Genomic DNA, 23733 nt, shown 5'->3' with positions numbered 1-23733 from the left:
TGCGCTGGCTTGAGCAGGGGGACCTTGGCTGCGCTGCAGGATTTTAATCCATGACGGCGTAGGTGTTACTAATGGTTTTCTTTGAGACTGTGGTCCCAGCTCTCTTCAGGTCATTGACCAGGTCCTCCGTGTAGTTCTGGGCTGATCCCTCACCTTCCTCATGATCATTGATGCCCCACGAGGAGAGATCTTGCATGGACCCCAGACCGAGGGTGATTGACCGTCATCTTGAACTTCTTCCATTTTTCTAATAATTGCGGCCAAACAGTTTGTTGCCTTCTCACCAAGCTGCTTGCCTATTGTCCTGTAGCCCATCCCAGCCTTGTGCAGGTCTACAATTTTATCCCTGATGTCCTTACACAGCTCTCTGGTCTTGGCCATTGTGGAAAGGTTGGAGTCTGTTTGATTGAGTGTGTGGACAGGTGTCTTTTATACAGGTAACGAATTCAAACAGGTGCAGTTAATACAGGTAATGAGTGGAGAACAGGAGGGCTCCTTAAAGAAAAACTAACAGGTCTGTGAGAGCCGGAATTCTTACTGGTTGGTAGGTGATCAAATACTTATGTCATGCAATAAAATGCAAATTAATTACTTAAAAATCATACAATGTGATTTTCTAGATTTTTGTTTTAGATTCCGCCTCTCACAGTTGAAGTGTACCTATGATAAAAATTACAGACCTCTACATGCTTTGTAAGTAGGAAAACCTGCAAAATCGGCAGTGTATCAAATACTTGTTCTCCCCACTGTATATATATATTCCCTTTTCACACTATTGTGCACAAACTACCCGAACTGTGCTGACTGATATTTCCTTTCCAGCACAGTTCCAGCAACTGTGGTGAGATACGTAGCCAGGCCAGTTTGGTACAGTACTGTGAAAATCCTTTTATAGGCTACTTGATGAACAGGCTCTGACCTGATGTAAGTGTCCAGCTGTGTGATGACCTGCTGGAGCTCCTCCTGGAGCCGTTCACTCTCCTGCTGACTGGCCACCAACTCCTGTCCCAGCTGAAGACACGACCTCTGGCTCTCTCTCTGCTGCAGAGCAGAGCATGCATACGCAAAACACAACGTTCAATCTGTATTCCTATTACTAGGGTTGACCCCATGGAGTCGAATTGATGAATATCAAATTATACAAATTATCTGATTTGAATAGTCGCGAAATGACATTTTTAACATGAAGCTCGGCCTTTAAAAATACATACACTAATCAAAACATTAGCTTAATTAAAGTGTTGGTCAAATTGTTTCCACCTTTCTGGGCGCAGAAACCCAGTAAAGATGAATGAGGGCAGAGAAAAGTAACTGAACTATGGGATTGGAAACTCGCTTCAGAGGTAGATCCTGTAGGTATACTATTTGAGATAGTTTCAAAAACATTAGCTGGTCACCAGTGACTGTTGCCATGGAACAAATACAAAAGTCCCAAAAGTGCAAACCCCACCCCCCTGGCATTCTTGACAGACTAAAACAAAAGCTCAAAGTTTAAAAAAAATATCAAATAGTATTTGAACCCACGTCTGGGCCCAGTATCACTGACCTCCTCTCTGGCCTTGCCATGCTCGGCTTCCAGGACGGCTAGGCGTGTCTCTAGCTGCTGTGTGAGGTGTTTGAGCTCTGAGTTGCTGCGTCCCAGCGATACCTCCTTCCCCCGCAGAGAACGCACTTGCTGCTGCAGCTCTTCCTCCCTCTGCTCCAACAGCTTCCTGTTCAAGGGGGCAGTGGTGTGGGGACATGAGATCCAGCCATAGTGAGATCAGGCACTCTGTGTTAGGTGATGGTACTTTTAAAAGTGGCATCCTTTTTAATATAAATAATTTGCATCGACCCACTTTTTTTTGCACTGATATTCTCGCACTGGCTCGATGCACACTCACTGGACTCTACCCACACACACTACACTGACACTCCAACAAACATAGACGCACACTACATACACTCACACACAAACATATTGATGCCACTCACTCACACACTCCTCACATATGCTGCGGCTACAGTTTATCATCTATGCTGAGTGCCTCGTCACCATTACCCCTACCTACATGTACATATTACCTAAATTACCTCGTACCCCTGCACATTGAGTCGGTACCGGTACTCCTTGTATATAGCCTTGTTAATGTTATTTTATTGTGTTACTACTTCCTTACTAAACTTTTCTTACTTTTTAACACTGCACTGTTGAGAAAGGGCTCGTAAATAACCATTTCACGGTAAAGTCTACACCTGTTGTATTTGGAGCATGTGACGAATAAAATCTGATTGAGCTACGAGTCGCTTTTTCAATGTGATCCCTGGAGGCCTTTTCTTCTGTCCTACAGCTCACTCAATGATCTTTAAAGGCTGTGGGGGTAAAAGCAATATAGTAGTGAGTGAGAGAGAAAAGATCCAAAGTAGTGTATTTTATAAAGTGCCCTGGTGTGCCTCAGCAGACAATTATTCTCTGACTGTAGAGTACCACAGTATGAGTCATAATTCCCATAAAACATAGCGGTCAAACCATTTTTCCACCATTCATTTTTTCCATAGAGGATTTTAAAAACACTTAAAATAAGAGCTGCTTCTCATGTAGGCTTACCCTGGCGTGATGTTTTGATAACCGTGTAAATGCCAATTTATGCTTGATCGAAAAATGTGGTCTAAAGCGCCGTATGGACGGTGGTGACGCAATTGGGAGCCTCCGGAGGCACGCAGAGGCCAAATTGAGCTCCGCACCGACTCTCAAATTTTGTAACAATGCAGAGGGCTCCGTATAGCTCTGCATTGACATGATTGGTTGATGGTAGGTGAGGGCGGGAGATCCTGTATAAACACAAACTCACTTCCTTGACAACAGCAGGAAGTACAGTATGAATGCCCTGATTTCTGCAGTAGACATATTACCGTAAATTGACCATGCAGCGCCATGTTTTGTGCAAGTTTTAAATTGACACAACACCTGTTCGCAAAGGTGTCAGCTAGAGATTACATGCAGGAGCTTGCAGGGATTTGTAGTTTTACATGATGATGTCTACTTTGATGCGAATTAGCATTTTCGAATCAGAGTAAATAGAGCCAAATATATTTATAAAAGAGTCGCCTTGTCCGAGAGAGATTTACATGCTTATCAAAACGTCACGCCAGGGTAAGCCTACACAAACACAGCCCTTATTTTAAGTGTTTCTAAAATCCCCTATGGGAAAAATGTATGGTGTTTGACCGCTAGGTTTTATGGGTATTATGACACCTCCAATGTGTGGCTCTGCACTAACCCTCACTATCACACACACACTACGAGTTGGAAGAGGAACTAGACTAAATTGAATTGAAATGAGTTAACCACTTGGGGGCAAATCCATTGACATCAATTCAAGACTAAGGAAAAATTTGACTTATGTGGAAGTTACCAATCGCCCCTTGACCAGTGCGGGTCAATGGGATATTCAGCTATCCAATGCCTCTGCTTTCTTTACACTAGTAATCACCTCTGGAGCTGGTCCTCCAGCTGTCTGGCTCGGAGAGAGGAGAGGGTGTCGGACATGTCCCTACTGTCCCTCTCTAGCCGGCTGGTCTCCCCGGCCCGGGCCTCCTCCAGACGAAGCTGGTGGTGGGCACTCTTCAGCTTCTGCTGCAGCTCCAACACCTATAGAACACAGTCAGGTCACAGCAAGGGGTTCACTTACATGAAAGAATATACATACTTTTGGGAGGGTCCAAAATGCTTTATAGTTTAAAAAGTATAAATATTGGGTGAAATACCTGAAAACTTACACAATAGAGAAAAGTACCTCTTGAAGGTCCCTACTGGCAGCCAGTAAAAAGGCTATCACTAGGAAATGGCTACAAAAAGACCCTCCCACAGTGACACAATGGATAGACATCGTAAAAGAAATACACCATATGGAGCCGTATGACCTTTGCTTTAAGAACACAAGAGAGAGGTCAGGAATACTGGGGAAAATGAGTTTCGTACTTGAAAAAGGTCTAATTCAAAGATGTCAATGTAACTAATATGATGAAGGTTTGATCACTGTAACTGCCAGATCTTTTTTGTTGTTCTTTTCTTTTACTTTATTTGTGTTCCTACAATTAAAAAAATATATAAAAAAAGAACACTAATTTTTTTAAATAAATATTAGCAAAAAAAATTAATGGCAAACTAAGTTGAGCCAAGCTGCATATTATACAGTTAGATTGGTGTGTCTAGCTTAAACTGTTGAAGAGCAGGATGTGTTGATGTGTTTGCACTGAAAGGACAAATGTTTCTGTAAAATATGACGAATCAAAAACCCTAAATGGCATGTTCCACTATCGCTAAGCAATCATGATGGCTCAGTATTGAGTGAGAACTGAGGAACCTTCTTGTCTGCGGAGATGACGCGAACTCTCTCTGCTTGAAGCTCCTCCTGCAGGCTTGCGTTGGTGTTGCGGCTCTGCCCGCTGCGGGCCAGCTCCAGTTCCAGCTCTCGGAGCCTGTGCTGCAGCCGCTCCGTCTCCGCAGCCTGCCCCGAGCCACTCTGCTCTGCCTGGGAAAGCTTTGCTTGGGCCTGCTTTAGCTCCGCACACACCTGGGAAAAGAAGTCCACATTTCGAAACCCCCAAGCACAAAATGATTGTTTACTGAAACTTCAAATGTAAGTGTGGTGAAGATAATTACATCTCACACACGAACACACAATGACAATAAGTGGATGAGCAGATGGATCTGGGCAGGGGTGGTGATGTAAATGTTTGTGTGTGTCTGTATGTTGTCGTTTGTATGTGTATGTTTTGTAATGTTAAAAAATATACACTACTGTTCAAAAGTTTGGGGTCACTTAGAAATGTCCTTGTTTTTGAAAGAAAAGCACATTTTTTGTCCATTAAAATAACATAAAATTGATCAGAAATACAGTGTAGACATTGTTAATGTTGTAAATGATTATTGTAGCTGGAAACAGCAGATTTTTTTATGGAATATCTACATAGGCATACAGAGGCCCATTATCAGCAACCATCACTCCTGTGTTCCAATGGCACGTTGTGTTAGCTAATCCAAGTTTATCATTTTAAAAGGCTAATTGATCATTAGAAAACCCTTTTGCAATTATGTTAGCACAGCTGAAAATTGTTGTCCTGATTAAAGTAGCAATACAACTTGCCTTCTTTAGACTAGTTGAGTATCTGGAGCATCAGCATTTGTGGGTTTGATTATAGCTCAAAATGGCCAGAAACAAAGACCTTTCTTCTGAAACTCGTCAGTCTATTATTGTTTTGAGAAATGATGGCTATTCCATGTGAGAAATTACCAAGAAACTGAAGATCTCGTACAACGCTGTGTACTACTGCCTTCACAGAACAGCGCAAACTGGCTCTAACCAGAATAGAAAAAGGAGTGGGAGGCCCCAGTGCACAACTGAGCAAGAGGACAAGTACATTAGAGTGTCTAGTTTGAGAAACAGATGCCTCAAGTCCTCAACTGGCAGCTTCATTAAATAGTACCTGCAAAACACCTCAACGTCTCAACGTCAACAGTGAAGAGGCGACTCCGTGATGCTGGCCTTCTAGGCAGAGTTCCTCTGTCAAGTGTCTGTGTTCTTTTGCTCATCTTAATCTTTTCTGTTTATTGGCCAGTCTGAGATGTCTTTTTCTTTGCAACTCTGTCTAGAAGGCCAGCATCCCGGAGTCGCCTCTTCACTGTTGACGTTGATACTGGTGTTTTGCGGGTACTATTTAATGAAGCTGTCAGTTTGATGTTATTTTAAATGGACCAAAAAAAGGGTTCTTTCAAAAACAAGGGCATTTCTAAGTGACCCAAAAATTTTGAACAGTAGTGTACAATCGTGGTCAAAAGTTTTGAGAATGACACAAATGTTAATTTTCACAAAGTCTGCTGCCTCAGTTTGTATGATGGCAATTTGCATATACTCCAGAATGTTATGAAGAGTGATCAGATGAATTGCAAAGTCCCTGCTTGCCATGCAAATGAACCAAATCCCCCCCTCCCCCCAAAATTCCACTGCATTTCAGCCCTGCCACAAAAGGACCAGCTGACATCATGTCAATGATTCTCTCATTAACACAGTGTGTTGACGAGGACAAGGCTGGCGATCAGTCTGTCATGCTGATTGAGTTCGAATAACAGACTGGAAGCTTCAAAAGGAGGGTGGTGCTTGGAATCATTGTTCTTCCTCTGTCAACCATGGTTACCTGCAAGGAAACACGTGCTGTCATCATTGCTTTGCACAAAAAAGGCTAAACAGGCAAGGAAAGTGCTGCCAGTAAGATTGCACCTAAATCAACTATTTATTGGATCATCAAGAACTTCAAGGAGAGTGGTTCAATTGTTGTGAAGAAGGCTTCAGGGCACCCAAGAAAGTCCAGCAAGCGCCAGGACCGTCTCCTAAAATTGATTCAGCTGCAGGATCGGGGCACCACCAGTACAGAGCTTGCTCAGGAATGGCAGCAGGGAGGTGTGAGTGCATCTGCACGCACAGTGAGGCGAAGACTTTGAGGATGGCCTGGTGTCAAGAAGGGCAGCAAAGAAGCCACTTCTCTCCAGGAAAAACATCCATGACAGACTGATAGTCTGCAAAAGGTACAGGGATTGGACTGCGGAGGACTGGGGTAAAGTCATTTTCTCTGATGATTCCCCTTTCCGATTGTTTGGGGCATCCGGAAAAAAGCTTGTCCGGAGAAGACAAGGTGAGCGCTACCATCAGCCCTGTGTCATGCCAACAGTAAAGCATCCTGAGAACATTCATGTGTGGGGTTGCTTCTCAGCCAAGGGAGTGGCCTCACTCACAATTTTGCCTAAGAACACAGCCATGAATAAAGAATGGTACGAACACATCCTCCGAAAGCAACTTCTCACAACCATCCAGGAACAGTTTGGTGACGAACAATGCCTTTTCCAGCATTATGGCGCACCTTGCCATAAGGCAAAAGCGATAACTAAGTGGCTTGGGGAACAAAATCGATATTTTGGGTCCATGGCCAGGAAACTCCCCAGACCTTAATCCCATTGAGAACTTGTGGTCAATCCTCAAGAGGGGGGTGGACAAACAAAAACCCACAAATTCTGACAAACTCCAAGCATTGATTATACAAGAATGGGCTGCCATCAGTCAGGATGTGGCCCAGAAGTTAATTGACAGCATGCCAGGGCGGATTGCAGAGGTCTTGAAAAAGAACACTGCAAATATTGACTCTTTGCATCATCTTCATGTAATTGTCAATAAAAAAAATTGACACTTATGAAATGCTTGTAATTATACTTCAGTATTCCATAGTAACATCTGACAAAAATATCTAAAGACACTGAAGCAGCAAACTTTGTGGAAATTAATATTTGTGTCATTCTCAAATGTTTTGCCATGACTGTATATGATATATATATATAAAACAATGTTTTAAGAGGATAACAAAATGATGTCTAGGCTCGATGATGGTACGAATTAACGGGCGAATCCTAACTTCCACTTAAGCATTTAAGTCTCAGTCCCATTGACATCAATGCATGACTAAGTGAAACTGTCAGTGAAAGTTAGAATTGGCCGTCAGTGAACATGTGGTTGTGTTAAGTGTACCTTGATCTTCTCCTGGTCCAGGAGGGCGTTGTGTCTCTTGAGGTCCAGGTTCTTCTCTCTCTCGTAGCGTAGCTCCCTCTCAGCCGAGGTGAACAGACTCTGGGCTCTCTGGAGGTCCTGCTTCAGCTGCTTGCTCTCCTCAGCTTTCTGCCCCAGCACGGAGTCCTGGGACTGGGGAGGCATTGTGGAAGAGGGATGGTGGGGGAACAGATACGCCACTGAATTGGAAGGGCTGGTTCACCTCAAAAAGGAGAATATCAGACAATATTTCAAAAAGTGCCGCGTGAAACACTTTTTCCCTGGCTTTATATTTGAGTTTATATTAGAGACTGTTTGTTTCTTAGACTTTAGAGCATCAGGTGTGACAGTAATTTGATTGAGTAATTTTGGCTTAACGTCGCGGTTTAACGTTGAGTAATATTGGCTTATTGTTGTTCAGTGCATTATGTGTGACAGTATTGATTGAGTTACACTGACAGGCCGTTGAGGGGACACTGGGTACTGACCTTAGTGCGGGCCTGGGCCTCGTTGATCTGGGCCTGCAGGGCCAGCTGGTGCTGATTGGCCAGCTGCCGCTCCTCCTCCAGGGTGGCGTGCAGATGACTCAGCTCACACTTCAGAGACGCCAGCTAGGAGGGGAGCGCAGAGCACACACACGCACGCACACACACAGAAAGACAGAGACAGACACAAAATCTTTGTTATGGAAGATACATAAACAATCTACTGATAATTGATGTATGTGGCAACACAATTTGATATTCATACATCCTTTGGCTTGTCATAAATCAGATAAGATGTTTTTCTATTTAAGACCCTATGAAAGTAACCATGTTCACCTTATGTTTCTATGTGAATGCTTATCCAGGTACCTGGTTGAGGCATTCGTCTTTGGTCCTCTCTGCTAGGAGGAAGCTGTAGTCTGATTCTGGGGTATCCTGTCTGGGCCTGGTGGGTCCTGCGGTCTCCTGTCGGGTCTGGGTGGAGAGTTGGAGTTGTTCCCTGAGCCGGAGTAGCTCGATGCCCAGTCTCTCCTTCTCCCCTTCAGCGGTCAGCTTCTCCCGGACCCGCTCACTCAGCTGAGCCTGGAGGTCTGCGGCGCGCCTCCTCTCCTGCACCGTCTCATCCCTGAAATTTGGCATGGACAGGCAGACGTGGGAACTGTTACCGTGGCATCATTGAGTGTGACCTGACTAGGACGCATGACTGTATGGCAACCTAACAGTACACAACCGCAAGGCCATACGGGGGAGTGTGAGGACGACAGATTGGAGGGAACGGTACAAGGAATCATAGGGATAGAGCTGCACTCTGTAGAGGACAATTACACCAACCGGTGCCGCAACAAGGCTCACTGTATAATAATGTGTACCACATAACAAAAAAATCACATTTCAAACCTCCAGTCACAAAATGACTATGTAAAGAAAAGGTCAGTCTAAAGTGGTGGTCACCAACCTTTTCTGAGTCAAGATCACTTTCACAGTCAAAAAGCAAGCCGAGATCTACCGCTTTTTTTTTTTTAAACGTGAAAAATGTAATCCTATGCAACATTAATAAAAACCAGTTCTGTAGGAATAATCTTTGTGCAGTAGGCCTAATACATTATCACAGAATATTGGCTATGTGCCTGGCCTGCTAATATTGTTATTCTCAGGCAATATTAGATTTCAAAACTTGAGCTTTGACAACAAAACAGATCAGTTGTATTACTTGTGAGGCACAGCGGAGCATAAATGGAAATAATTTTATTTTTTATTGACCAGAGGGACACCGTCCTCCTACTGATGATGAAACTCGAGTCGCACCGCATTATTTCTGCCGCATGAACAAACGTTGAACGTTGTTTCTATGACCAGAGAAACTGAAATATTCCTTGATATTAAAACAGACATAACGAGCTGCTAACAATAAAAACCCAGGCCTATCGATACACTTGGCTGCTAATTCAGTGCAGCGCGAGAGTCGGGAGAAGCGCGTTTTATGTTTAATAAAAACTTTGTTGATGAACTCACTCATAAAAACATGAACTCACTCATAAAAACAGGAGCTCTTTGCTGTATTCTTTGACAGTTGCTCTCTGGTAGGCTGGTATCAAACTTTGCTGTGGGGTCGCGGAAGCTGTACTAGACACGTTGATTTGAGCTATGCGATTGGCCAGGTCAGTAGGCGCACTTGATTAGGCGGAGTTTGCCCCTTCAGACAAATTAAATGGTTCAACATGGGAACACTTTGCCTAACCGGCGCGCAAGGCTTCTGAATCAAGTGCACTTCCACCAAAAGCGCAAAGTCAAAATAAAAAATGTATAAAGGAAAGCAAGCCTTTATCGTTGGCTTTTCTACAGAAATGTTTGGTGATCAACTAGGAATGCCTAGAAGATCTATCGGTTGGTGACCACTGGTCTAGATAATGACCACACACACAATCTATTTTCTAGATAATGACCGCAGTGTGCAATGCTCTTCCTCCAAGCAGGAGAGCACCGAAGTGAGTCGCTCCACTTTCGCTCCCAGCTCTGCCACCTGCGTCCTGCTCTCCCTCAGGTCCTCCTGGGTCCGGCTGCTCTCTGTCTGGTGCTCCCGGTCACTCTGGAGTCTGCTCTGAGCTCGCTCCAACTGGGCCACCTGCCGTGAGCACAACGTGAATGAAAAACACTTTCACTAGACATGTTGTCCATTCAGATCAAGAGAAAATTATATTAGGTCAGTGGATGGTCTTCCGTTTGGCAGCTTCACTCCTACGCCACAATAGTCTCTTGATCAGTGCAGTCGAATACAATGAAGGATAGATTTGAAATTCAACACAAACCCAACACTATTGCCCAAGTCGCACTATAGGGCCGTCTCAAACCGTACTTTGCTGGCCCAAACTGTACTTTTATCTTGTCCTTTTCAGCGCAGTTTCAGCATTTAACCAGGTCAGCCCAGTATATCTCAGCTTGGCCCTATAGTGTGAATCAGAGTTTTGATGAACGTATAACAATGGTGTACAGACTGTATTCAGTGATGAACGATGGCAGGGGCAATTTGGTGAATTCAACTCACTTTCTCTTCCAAGATTCCCTTTTCCCCTTTAACTTGCGTTAGGCTCTTGATGAGCGTTTTCCCTTGTTGACATTCAGTTTGCAGGCCCTGCAGCTCCAATCGCAACTTCCTCAGCTCCCTCTCATCTCTCTGCAGTGTCTTGAGGTGACAGACAATGACAGTATTATCAATAAACAACTATAGTTGCTAAAGCTATACTACTACAGATAAAACTACAGCTATGAAACCAAAGGAAAAATATCTTGCTGTTGTGTATTTCCAAATGAATGAGATAGGCTGTTGTAACCTTTCCACATGCTTTAGGTTAAAACCATGCGAGATGTATTCAGGGGACAAAGTAGGCCCCTGATAGATAGCTATCCAATGGAGGAGTCTGACCAATTCAACCATTGGAGGTAACCAATGATGTGTATAAACCCTGGATGACTGACAGGGAGTGCTGTATTGAACCCACCGCACAGCCATCTTGGTTCTCCTCCACTGTAAAAAAGACTTTGGAAGCGATAGAAATGCATTTATGTCTACATACATTTTTGCCAAGTATATTCTACTACAGACACTTTAAAGCATACTTAAATTATATTGTGTGAACTAAACATTAAAAAGAAAATATCTAAACATTTTCCTTAAAGTATATATTTTTTGGAGTACTAACGTTACTGTCCCCACTACAACAATAAAAATACATGTAATTTTGCCCTTGAAACATTTAATTGAAATACTGTAGAATTCCATTCATTCCTATGGACGATTGCTCCTACTGGGGAGTGCCATATTGGCCGACCAGTGGCTTCAAAGCCTCTCAATGAGTAATACAGCAGCAATTCTGTAATCCAGGGTTTATATATAGTATGGTCAAATTTCTGCAAAGAAACCACTACTAAAGGACACCAATAAGAAGAGACTTGCTTGGGCCAAGGAACACGAGCAATCGACATGAGACTAGTGGAAATCTGTCCTTCGGTCTGAAGAGTTCAAATTTGAGATTTTTGGTTCCAACCACCGTGTCTTTGTGAAATGCAGAGTAGGTGAAAGGATGATCTCCGCATGTATGGTTCCAACGTGAAGCATGGAGGAGGAGGTGTGATGGTGCTTTGCTGGTGACACTGTTGGTGATTTATTTAGAATTCAAGGCACACTTAACCAGCATGGCTACCACAGCATTCTTCAGCGATACGCCATCCCATCTGGTTTGCGCTTAGTCGGACTATCATTTTTTTTTCAAAAGGACAATTACCCAAAACACACCTCCAGGCTGTGTAAGGTCTATTTGACCAAAAAGGAGAGTGATGGAGTGCTGCATCAGATGACCTGGCCTTCACAATCAGCTGACCTCAACCCAATTGAGATGGTTTGGGATAAGTTGGACCACAGATTGGAAAAGCAGCCAACAAGTGCTCAGCATATGTGTGAACTCCTTCAACACTGTTGAAGCTGGTTGAGAGAATGCCAAGCGTGTACAAAGCTGTCACGGTGGCAACTTTGAAGAATCTTAAATATAAAATATTTTTTTGATTTGTTTAACTTTTTTTGGTTACTACATGATTCCATATGTGTTATTTCATAGCTTTGATGTCTTCACTATTATTCAACAATGTAGAAAATAGTAAAAATAAAGAAAAACCCTTGAATGAGTAGGTGTATCCAAACTTTTGACGGGTACTGAACATCATTGGACTTCGCAAAACCCAGTATTCTACCAAGCACACAATGCAGTGTACCTCTTTGTTATTTTTAAGTGCAGCCTGGGCAGCGCCGAGGTCTACCTCCAGCTGTCTCCTCCAATCCTTCTCTTCGGTCAGACGAGCCTCCAGCAGGGCCACCCTCTCCTGGCTGCTGTCCCTTAACTAGGTAGGGGAGGCAGAAAAACATAATTACAGTGGGTAAAAGTACTTATTCACTGATGAAAGTTCAATTAATTTTGATAGTCCTTCCTGTTTTGTGGTTAGGGGCAACTTGTAACTCAAGCCCAGCTCCTGTCCTCAAAGTTCACAAACCGTTAAGATGTACAATAGGTCACTGGCAATCAAATAGCTCTAGGTGATGGCCAGTCTTGGTGTCTCTGGGTGCCTGGGAAGAACTTCTTTGGCCTGCTACATTGGTTTTAAATGATTACCATTCATGGGTGACTGACACTTTTGAGAAAGTAGTTGGATAAGACAAAACAATGGCACAGGCAAGTTAGTTTAGAGTGGAAATTTACAAGCTAACAGCACAAGGTTTTCCTACCTGATGTAAGTACGTCTCGGTCTCTCTGCCGACAACACCACCATCCTTCAGTACCTGGTCCTGAGCACATATCTTCTTCAGCTCTGCCTCTAGGGTTTTAATCTGTGAGTGGACGTTTAAAAGGAACACTTTATAACCTCATATTCATTATCTCCAGCACCATAACAGTGTCTAAATCTGTGAAGAGATTTTCTATGTTTTGTTGGCAAAAAGTACTGAGAATTTTTCTCTTGTTTATGTTATTTCTGTCTCTTCTCGTTCAACCCCCTCTCCCACCTTGCGGTGCAGTCCCTCGAGTTCACCCTCGTGGCGCTGGCACTCCTCCTTGCTGGCGTTCTGGGCCTCTCCCAGTAGCGCCTCCAGCTCTTCGTTCCTCTCCACCAGCTCCTCCTGCTCCCGCTGCTGCCTCTGCATGCGCCGCTGCAGCTCCCGCAGCTGGCAGCCCACGTCCTCCAAAGCCTCGCGACACCTGCAGGACAGGGTGAGAGAGTCAGGGAGAGAGTGAGATCGTGTGAGAAAAGTGTGTAAGAGAGAGGGAGGGAGAGAAAGAAAGACAGTGTGAGATATGCGAGGAGGTTAAGGGGAGGGAGAGAGAAAGACGGCACAAGGGAGTAAGATAAATGTGTGAGAGGGAGAGTGTCAGAAGGAGAGAACAAGAAAGATGTCAGATCATTGATGAATGGCAACTGCTGACGTAAAAGGGCTTCATTAAATACATTTGATTGAACAGAGTGAATGCTTCTTATGACTGACATGTGGACATGACTGACATGAGGTGACTCCTGGTCAGCACAACCAGAGAAAGACCTCTGAACAGAATGATTCTACAGATGCAGGATAAACGTAATTATTGCAATGGGGCTGAGGTTGCATCCATACCTTTTATGAATCTGCTCCTGCTCCTCAGGTATCGATGTTGTCAACAACAGCGTAGGCAGATCTTTAGGGTGCTCTCTGCCCTCCCCCTGACAAATACAAACATTGTTGTACACACATCATTCCTTCTGTACAGGAAACACAGCCTCACTCTACTTCACAAGGCTCATAAAAGTACTAACCACATCCCATAGTGATGGGAGTCTGTCAGTCTGTGACATTACTGTTCGAGCTTACAAAGAATCAGCTAGGTAATATGTGGTAACCCAATATTTTAGGGCCCAAAAGTAGGCTTATATGTTTAGTCAATGCGCACCATCTGTAAGAGGGTTTTCTTCTCAGAGTCCAGGGAGCGCACTCGCTCTCTCAGAACCCGGATTTCCCCATCCAGTCTTTCATTGTGCTCCTTCGCCCTCTGCAGCTCCAGCATATCTAAGGAAAACAAACAAGCATTGTGTAGAGGGGCTTCACATGGACCTCCACAGATAAAGTGCTACTTAATAAGTGCTATTACAGTGCATTGGGAAAGTTCAGACCCCTTCACTTTTGACTCATTTTGATACGTTCCAGCCTTATTAACAAATTAACTGAAATATCACATTTGACATAAGTATTCAGACCCTTTACTCAGTACTTTGTTGAAGCACCAGTCTTCTTCGGTATGACGCTACAAGCTTGGCACACCTGTATTTGGAGAGTTTCTCCCATTCTTCTCTGCAGATCCTCTCAAGCTCTGTCAGGTTGGATGGGTAGACACGCTGCACAGCTATTTTCAGTTGTCTCCAGAGATGTTTGATCAGGTTCAAGTCCGGGCCAATCAAGGACATTCAGAGACTCCTGCATTGTCTTGGCTGTGTGCTTAGGGTCATTCTCCTGTTGGAAGGTGAGCTTTCGCCCCAGTCGGAAGTCCTGAGCACTCTGGTGCAGGTTTTCATCCGGGATCTCTCTGTACTTTGCTCCGTTCATCTTTCCCTCGATCCTGACTAGTCTCCCAGTCCCTGCTGCTGAAAAACATCCCCACAGCATGATGCTGCCACCACCATGCTTCACTGTAGGGATGGTGCCAGGTTTCCTCCAGAAGTGACGCTTGGCATTCAGGCCACGTCACAAGGTCCTTTTCTGTTATTCTGGGATTGATTTGCACTTTTCGCACCAAAGTACGGTCATCTCTAGGAGACAGAACGCATCTCCTTCCTGAGCTGTATGACGGCTGCGTGGTCCCATGGTGTTTATACTTGCATACTATTGTTTGTACAGATGAACGTGGTACCTTCAGGCATTTGGAAATTGCTCCCAAGGATGAACCAGACTTGTGGAGGTCTACAATTTTTTTTCTGAGGTCTTGGCTGATTTCTTTTGATTTTCCCATGATGTCAAGCAGAGGCACTGAGTTTGAAGGTAGGCCTTGAAATACATCCACGGGTACACCTCCAATTGACTCAAATATGTGAATTAGCCTATCAGAAGGTTCTAAAGCCATTACATTATTTTCTGGAGTTTTCCAAGCTGTTTAAAGGCACTGTCAACTTAATATATGTAAACTTCTGACCCACTGGAATTGTGATACAGTGAATTATAAGTGAAATAATCTGTCTGTAAACAATTGTTGGAAAAATTCCTTGTGTCATGCACAAAGTAGATGTCCTAACCGACTTGCCAAAACTATAGATTGTTGACAAGAAATTTGTGGAGTGGTTGAAAAACGAGTTTTAATGACTCCAACCTAAGTGTATGTAAACTTCCGACTTCAACTATATGTATGCATATTACTGTTCAAAAATTTGGGGTCACTTAGAAATGTCCTTGTTTTTGAAAAAAAAAAAAAAAAAATCTAAATGACTATTGTAGCTGGAAACAGCAGATTTTTTATGGAATATCTACATAGGCGTGCAGAGGCCCATTATCAGCAACCATCACTCCTGTGTTCCAATGGTACGTTGTGTTAGCTAATGTAAGTTTATCATTTTAAAAAGCTAATTGATCATTAGAAAACCCTTTTGCCATTATGTTAGCACAGCTGAAAATTGTTGTCCTGATTAAAGAAGCAATACAACTTTCCTTCTTTAGACTAGTTGAGTATCTGGAGCATCAGCATTTGTGGGTTCGATTACAGGCTCAAAATGGCCAGAAAGAAAGACCTTTCTTCTAAAACTCCTCAGTCTATTATTGTTTTGAGAAATTAAGGCTATTTCATGTGAGAAATTACCAAGAAACTGAAGATCTCGTACAACGCTGTGTACTACTCCCTTCACAGAACAGCGCAAACTGGCTCTAACAAGAATAGAAAGAGGAGTGGGAGGCCCCGGTGCACATCTGAGCAAGGGGACATGAACATTAGTGTGTCTAGTTTGAGAAACAGACGCCTCACAAGTCCTCAACTGGTAGCTTCATTAAATAGTACCCGCATAACACCAGTCTCAACATCAACAGTGAAGAGGCGACTCCGGGATGCTTAATGCGTTAATATGGATTGTGAAAAAAAATGATGGAAGAGGAACTATCAAGGTCAAGGCAACACAAGTATCTCACCACATTGCTTCAGCTTGTCCACCTCCTTCCTCAGGCTCTCCACCTCTTGACCAGTTCGCTCAAGCTCAGGTCCTACATTTTTTTACAAATGACAAATTGTGACATGATTTTAAGAGCAGGCTACACACTTATATTACGCCAGCATTTCTCTCACTAATATCACACTGATTAAATTGTTTAAAAATAATTGTTTTAAATTCCCAACATTTCTCATGTTATGGTGTAAAGGGATGAACTTCCCTCCTGAACATTAGCAATCCTTTCATGGTGATGCAACACTGCGGCATATTCTCCTTTCCCGTTGTGTGTGAAAATCATAAGAAATCAATGTGTTATTATTATAATATTGTAGGAGTATTTAAAAGTAAGTGTTAAACATGTATTATAAACTGGGTGGTTCGAGCACTGAATGCTGATTGGCTGACAGCCATGGTATATCAGACCGTATACCATAGGTATGACAAAACGTTTATTTTTACTGCACTAATTAAGTTGGTAACCAGTTTATAATAGCAATAAGGCATCTCGGGGGTTTGTAGTATATGGCCAATATACCACAGCTAAGGGCTGTGTCCAGGCACTCCTCATTACCTTGTGCGTAAGAACAGCCCTTAGCTGTGGTATTCTGGCCATATATCACACCCTCCCGGGCCTTACTGCTTAATTATACAGTATGCTACCTAAATTCCTAGTCTTTCTTATAGCCCTTTTTGATATATACAGTGGGGTTCAGAATGATCCAATCCATTGATAAAGATAGGCCTCGCCTCCTTTCCGGAATTTCCTGCTGCATTCTCCTGTTTATCCTCAGTCATTTGCTGGCTTACCGATCTGTCCACTACAGGGGTTCTGCCTTTTTCAGGTACCACAAATGTGCAGCCAGGGTGGCAACTCAACCACTTTCTCCTACTCTGTACTCTTGCTGCCACCACCACTCACGCCAAACAACTTACACCATCCACCCTTCCAACAATCATCTGATGACAAGAAGCCAAACTTCTGACTTGGGATGTATTGATGTGTTTGACTTATGGTATCTCTTCCAGTTATTGTTGGGCCGTAACACAGATTGATAAGACCAAATGCTAATTGTATTCGTGTGACTGCAGGATTACACCATGAACTGCCCAGCAAATAGTGTACTAAGAAAGTGTGTAGGGGAATATCAATTAAATTCTCATTTATATTAATCCTCAGAATTGAGAAGATGTTCATGTTATTGCTTGGTACTACAGGTAACTGGCAAAATTATGGAAACACTTGAATAAGTGAAGAACACAAAATATATTGAAAGCAGCTGTGGTTCCTGAGTTAATTAAGCAATTAACATCCCATCATGCTTAGGATCATGTATAAAAATGCTGGGCAGGCCATTGTTTTGGCCATTATTTTGTCTACCATGGCTAGGCCCCCATAGGATGAAAATGTCCCCCTCTCCACAGGGCACGAGTGGTCACTGAATGGTTTGATGCCATGGCCGTCTCAGTCACCAGATCTCAACCCAATTGAACACTTATGGGAGATTCTGCAGCGGCACCTGAGACAGCATTTTCTACCACCATCAACAAAACACCAAATGATGGAATTTCTCATGGAAGAATGGTGTCACATCCTTGCAACAGAGTTCCAGACACTTAGAATCATAGAATCTATGCCAAGGTGCATTGAAGCTGTTCTGGCTCGTGGTGGCCCAACGCCCTATTAAGACACTTTATGTTGGTGTTTTATTTTATATGGGCAGTTACATGTACAATATAATGAGAAAGATAATATTGTATAATTGTTTTCTCATACCACACATGGCTTGGGTCTTCTTGGCAGATTCCAGCTTGTCTGTCAGTCTGCGGATGTCCTCGTGGGCCATGGAGAGCCTCCGAGATGCCTCCTCCAGATCCCTCTCCAGCCGCTGGCGCTCGGAGTGCTCCTGGGATACGTCCTCATTGTGGACCTGAAACAGAGGGAGAGCAAAGACTACAGATTCAAGATACCATGTCTGTGTTAGAACTTTAAACAAATGCATGTGGTAAAAATTATGGATATTTGCATCTGAAAGAGTACATAAATGTACTGAAGCTGAAACCCAACTAAAAACCACATATTGACACTTTGTTTCTCTTGGTAATAATTACGTTTACAGAGCTTCATATAAAGTGCACAATTTCCACCAGACCCATAACTCTCCATGCCCATGCCATTCAAAATGCCAGTCTTAAAAGGAAAATAATTTAAACAGTTAGTGAGGCTCCGGGGTTAGCAATGTGAGCAGTTTTGTGGATGCCTTGCCAGTACGGCTCTGAAATAGGACTTGAAAAACAAGAACCACAGAAAAGTTGACCCATGCAGTCTTGCCTCAAGTTATTACAGTATCATGGTTAGTTGGATATGGCAGATAAGATGGGGACCTACAGGTGCACCATTGTGTGTGCTCTGTGAGGACTTGCGTAGGCCAAACAGCTTCTTCCAAGGCCTCTGAGCTGGAGACTGCTGCTCCTTCGGAAGAAAGACCACGGGGCAGAAGGATTGACAAAAGACCCTATGAGGGTATCCCCACTGTCCAGGATCAATGCCAGCTGCGTCAAAGCGGTATCAACTTAAACGCTAAATCAGCATTTCCCAAACTCGGTCCTCAGGACCCCAAGTGGGATTTTTGCCCTAACACTACACAGCTGATTCAAATGATCAAAGCTTGATGATTAGTTGATTATTTGAATCGGCTGTGTGGTGTTAGGGCAAAAAACAAAATGTGTACCCCTTGGGGTCCAGAGGACCGAGTTAGGGAAACTTTTATTTATTTATTAAAGGATCAATCTGCAGTTTCAACAATAAAGAAAGTGACACCCAGAAATGTAACCATTTAAACTGACCATCCATGATATCAAAATTATGGTTTTAACCATGTTTTTAGGCTATACAGTGTTGGCTTACAATCAAATTGTTTACAAACTAAGGAGTTTGTATTTTTGGGTTCTGATGGGGTACGACAATTGAACTAAGCTCATGAGGCATTTATAACTTATATCATTCAATAATCAATGGGTATATATAATGAATTTAAAAGTCCAAAAATGTATGTAGCAATTGCAGATTGGTCCTTCAAAGTCAGACTTCACTTCCTTATCTCTTTTCTTTCACAACCTGAGAGAGATGCTGACTAGTCTAAAGCAAGGAGGTTTTCCACCCAGATATCTACAGTTATCCCTCTTTACCTGGTTCATGCTTTCTTTGGTACGCTGCATGGTCTCCCTCTGCTGTCTTAACTCTTCCTCCATAGTGTGGCGAATATGATCCAGCTCGTCCTGTGAAACACAGCAACCCCACACCCCAGGACAGTCGCATACATGTAAAACTCCACACCGTGACTTGGAAATACATTTTATTGACTGTATTCGAAAACAGCTTTCATTGTGTAACACAACGAGGTAGAAAATAACAAAAAAAAACATAGTCCGTTACCTGCAGGTGGACCTCCCTGAGGTTGCCTGTGAGGCTCTGCGTGTCCAGCCTCCTCTCTGCAGCCTCCAGTCTCTCCAACAGCGTGGCCCTCTCCACCAGCAGGTAGGCCACCTGCTCACTGGTGCTACTGAGGCCAATTTCACCCAAGTCCTCCTGGGCCAGCATCTCCACCACCTCCTTCCTCTGGGAATCTGTCAGACAGTGGAAAGGAGAGCAATTGGGTCAATGCAGTATCTTGCCCAATCCCAAACGGATATTAATCCCAACCGCCCAGGTATTTGTGGAGATAGAAATAAGCAAGATTCTGCGTCTACACTGTTGTTCAGCCAGCTTTTTACAGAGTGTGCTAAGTGACAACAGTGCGTGCCAGTGAAGACATCTTCCATTGGTCTTGCCTAAATACCTTGCTGGAGCCTAATCTGCTGGAGGTCTGCATGGAGCTGCTCGTTGTCCTGCTCATACTCGGCTGTCAGAGACTCACGCTCCTCCAGCAGGCCACGGATGTGCTCCACATAGTTCTCCACCTGAGACAGACCGACAGCCATCCATGAATGACATTGGACCATGGATGAGGCTACCCCCCATTAGGGATGGGATTGAGAACCGGACCAGTACTTTCCTAGTACCAGTATTAAATTGGACAGAGCTGACTGAATCCAATTGGAACTTTTGGTGCCTGTTTTCAGTTCTAAACACTGCTACCTACCATGAGTTAAATGTAAAATAAATGTAGAATGCAATTTGTGGACTGAATACAGTAGGTCATAGATTTGATTTAAAACAAGATAGCTATGGGCAAGACTATTCACCAGAGGTTCACCACAAATGTTATATGAATGCCTCATTAACCATTCTTTAGAACTAGGCATCAGATAACCGATCCTAGCCTACCATCTGTGGCGACTGGTGTGTTATTATGTGCATTACATCTTAGGCAACTGTTTCAGAACCAATTGTGTAATTTACTTCAAAACGGTTAGTGGGATAACTGTGGTGGGAATTGCTGATCCCAAGTCAGTTCATAGTCATTAGAGTGTGGTGTCTGCTGAGCTCCGTGCCTCACCTCTTTCATCTCGGTGGCCTGCTGTGTGCGCAGTGTGTGCAGCTCCTGGGTAGCTGTGCGCAGGTCTCCCTCACAATGCAGGAGCTGACGCCACAGGTGCCGCTGACACTCCTCCGCACTTGCCGAGGGAGCCAGGCCGCCCTCCTGCAGACGCAGGGCAATCTGATCCAACTCCGACGGGACCTGAGCGCCATAACAAAACACAAACAAAATTATACGTCATAGTTATTTCCTTTTTTATAGGTGAGGCCATGTCGTACAATTTGGTGTGATTGAATGATTTAACGGCAAAGCAGTCAGTTTAACTGTAATGTGATCTCCTTTGTGACACATGGGAAGATGCGCAAAGAGACCCCTGCCAACGCTAAACACTGCCTAACATAGAATTCAATACTGTAATTTGCAAGCCCCGTAACCTGAAACGGCTCATCATTCAACGATGAGACTACAAGGCTAAGACATTGTTCAACATGCTAGTAGGCAGAATGGCTCAACAAACTGCCACAGAGCATCAGGTCTCATCCACCCCCACCTGTTGTTGTGTTCTAACAGAAAATATTACTGCCAAGTCAAAATTGTTCTGTTAGGCTAGTTGTGAGTTCACAATGACTAAACTGCAATGGAATTGAACTGTCAATTGAACTGTCAGTTGTTCTCATACTTTGCTATCACATAGGGCCCTATCTCTAGAGTACCCAAGAGGGCATACAGCCAGCCCTAGGGTTGAGGTATGGACGTCAGCTGGGCAATGTGAACTACAATCCCGACACTCTGTTTTTACATTTAGAAACGCTAATAAAACTTGCTTGAGATTCGGTTTTGGAAACCTTTGGAACTTAACTTTCATATCACAGAAAAATTATTATACAAAAACATAACTGTTCGTTTTTTTTATAGAATCCCACAGAGGTGTTTTGCATTGCACATTTACCTGAACTAATGTGAACTAATGGAAACTCGGGAGGGAACAACAACAAAAACGTTGTCTCGTGTAGCTGTATTACACAAAAAACCTTAGTGGAAATCTGTAAAAACAGCTAAGAGTGAGTGTATCTTTTGTATTTGTAAAGTTATTTTTGGATGATAATTAAGTTGTATTCAATCAAGGCTTGCAAAAGTGTATCGCAATCAAGGATTCGTGTTTCTAGATAGAGCATTTCACACTTGAATCCCTTCAGCTAATCAAAAGGAATGTGGATAAGGGCAAATAGGGCCCTGGGCTAGACTAAGAACTAGCTACTGAAGTTTAGCAACTAAAACATTTGCATTGCATGACATGCAGTTTTAAAATTAACATCTTATCAAGCTGGCTGACTTCATACATATGCCTATCTCGTTTAAATAAGCAAATTCAGGGTTGAGTTTACCTCATCATGATCCATGTCCATACACTAGCTAGATCCAAGGGAGTTGCATCTGCAAGTGATGAACTGTTTCCTTCAGTAAAAAGTTACCAAGTAGCAGGCTACATGGTATACTGTTGAACAGATTGTGGTTTGAAAGGCATGAGAACGATGGTTGCAAGCCAGTGAAATCCATAGACAGTAGTTTAGAACTTCCATCCCAAGTCAATCACCTGAAAAGGATGACAGGGCAACTATAAACAGAGCAAGGAATGAGCAAACGATTACAGCTAAGCAAGGCTTAGTCGAGACGATTATAGTTAGCTAGCTAACGTTAGCCCCCTAAAAACATATATTGAGGAGCTGTCATGATGGTCCAGCAGCAGCTACTACGTTAGTTGCTCTTGAGAAACCCAAGGTGGCATTCTACTGCCTTTATCCCTAGACTCGAGTTAACTAGCTAGCGTCTATGAATCGTCTAACGTTACTGACGTTACGTTAGCTACTACAGAGAACGAAACTCTGAAGTTTGCACTAATATCTGTCTGACTGATAACATTTCAGGGTGCAATGTCTCACAACAAGTAGGCAGACAACCTTAGTTAACTAGCTAGCTATAAAATAGAGGCAGTGCAACGTTAGCCAGCTGGAGTTGAATGAAATTCCTAATCCTGCCCAAAATGTCTGACAACGCCAGAGAGGAAAGACTTGCTAACGTTAGCAATCACAGAGAGTTAACGCTTGCTAACGTCAGCAAAACGAATGATCGCTGACTGCATGCATGCCAAAAAGTTATGAATTAATAGTTGTAGACACAACTGAGCGACTTCAAATCTTGGACGCTTGGCTCGATCAAACTTATTGCACCGCCACGTCCAGCACCAGGCAACACATACATACATGCATACATGCATACATACATGGATACATACATACATACATACATACATACATACATACATACATACATACATACATACATACATACATACATACATACATACATACATACATACATACATTCATGCATACATGCATACATGCATACATACATACATACATACATACATACATACATACATACATACATACATTCCTAGCTAGCTAGCTAGCTAGCGCCGAAGCTCAGGTGCAGCAGACACTCACTGGTGTATCCAGTAGCCAGCAGGGGTGGACAAGTTTGGTCGCTTCTACAAGCACCTAGGCAACGGAATATACCATTCAGGCGATACAGGGGATACATGGGGAAATCTATCTATTGTATGATGGGGAGAAATATGTGGCTCTTATCATTTTATGCAAAACAGGAAATGGTAACAATAAAACTATGTACAAAAAACTATACATGTAGTTGTTCTGTATCTATATAAACCTGAAAACACCAACATGTGGAATAGCAGGGCCAGAATGCACCCACATTTATTTCGGTCAGTACAGTAAATTCCTCTGAAAATGAATGCCTTATAACTGTATTTAGCCTTCTGTGTGTCATTTAATTGAATTGCTTTGTGGCGTGATTTGCATTTCTATATCATTGTTGCCAGTCAACTTTGTAACTCACCACACGCCCATGAAAATTAACATAATGGTTTGTGTACTGTACAGCCGCATTTAGGCCTAGCACACTCCCACTCTAAAA

The 23733-nt window shown here is 43.2% G+C and overlaps 1 protein-coding gene across 4 annotated transcripts in view; it reads right to left on the bottom strand.

Annotated features, from left to right (window-relative positions):
* ccdc30 (coiled-coil domain containing 30) overlaps nucleotides 1-23255 on the bottom strand; it is a 32655-nt gene extending 9400 nt beyond the window's left edge. For 3 of the 4 annotated variants that reach the window (XM_070444423.1, XM_023990986.2, XM_023990989.2), the window contains exons 1-23: nucleotides 23187-23255; nucleotides 22119-22327; nucleotides 20752-20934; nucleotides 20092-20212; nucleotides 19689-19879; nucleotides 19442-19531; nucleotides 18642-18725; nucleotides 18030-18183; nucleotides 16236-16307; nucleotides 14023-14138; nucleotides 13710-13795; nucleotides 13107-13299; nucleotides 12831-12932; nucleotides 12323-12448; nucleotides 10602-10739; nucleotides 10003-10181; nucleotides 8429-8684; nucleotides 8063-8185; nucleotides 7557-7727; nucleotides 4347-4556; nucleotides 3474-3631; nucleotides 1547-1712; nucleotides 920-1041 (exon numbers count right to left, since the gene is read on the bottom strand). In XM_070444423.1, coding sequence (XP_070300524.1) covers nucleotides 920-1041; nucleotides 1547-1712; nucleotides 3474-3631; nucleotides 4347-4556; nucleotides 7557-7727; nucleotides 8063-8185; nucleotides 8429-8684; nucleotides 10003-10181; nucleotides 10602-10739; nucleotides 12323-12448; nucleotides 12831-12932; nucleotides 13107-13299; nucleotides 13710-13795; nucleotides 14023-14138; nucleotides 16236-16307; nucleotides 18030-18183; nucleotides 18642-18725; nucleotides 19442-19531; nucleotides 19689-19879; nucleotides 20092-20212; nucleotides 20752-20934; nucleotides 22119-22139 — 3062 coding nt within the window. In that variant the 5' untranslated portion in view covers nucleotides 22140-22327; nucleotides 23187-23255. The remainder of the gene's footprint in view (nucleotides 1-919; nucleotides 1042-1546; nucleotides 1713-3473; nucleotides 3632-4346; nucleotides 4557-7556; nucleotides 7728-8062; nucleotides 8186-8428; nucleotides 8685-10002; nucleotides 10182-10601; nucleotides 10740-12322; nucleotides 12449-12830; nucleotides 12933-13106; nucleotides 13300-13709; nucleotides 13796-14022; nucleotides 14139-16235; nucleotides 16308-18029; nucleotides 18184-18641; nucleotides 18726-19441; nucleotides 19532-19688; nucleotides 19880-20091; nucleotides 20213-20751; nucleotides 20935-22118; nucleotides 22328-23186) is intronic. The other variant, XM_070444424.1, reaches the window with a different exon arrangement.
* Nucleotides 23256-23733: the final 478 nt, after the last annotated feature.

This window comes from Salvelinus sp. IW2-2015, linkage group LG7 (assembly GCF_002910315.2).
Source record: "Salvelinus sp. IW2-2015 linkage group LG7, ASM291031v2, whole genome shotgun sequence".
Lineage (NCBI taxonomy): Eukaryota > Metazoa > Chordata > Actinopteri > Salmoniformes > Salmonidae > Salvelinus > Salvelinus sp. IW2-2015.
The sequence above is the reverse complement of the archived record's forward strand: the minus strand, read 5'-3'. Positions and strand labels throughout refer to the sequence as shown.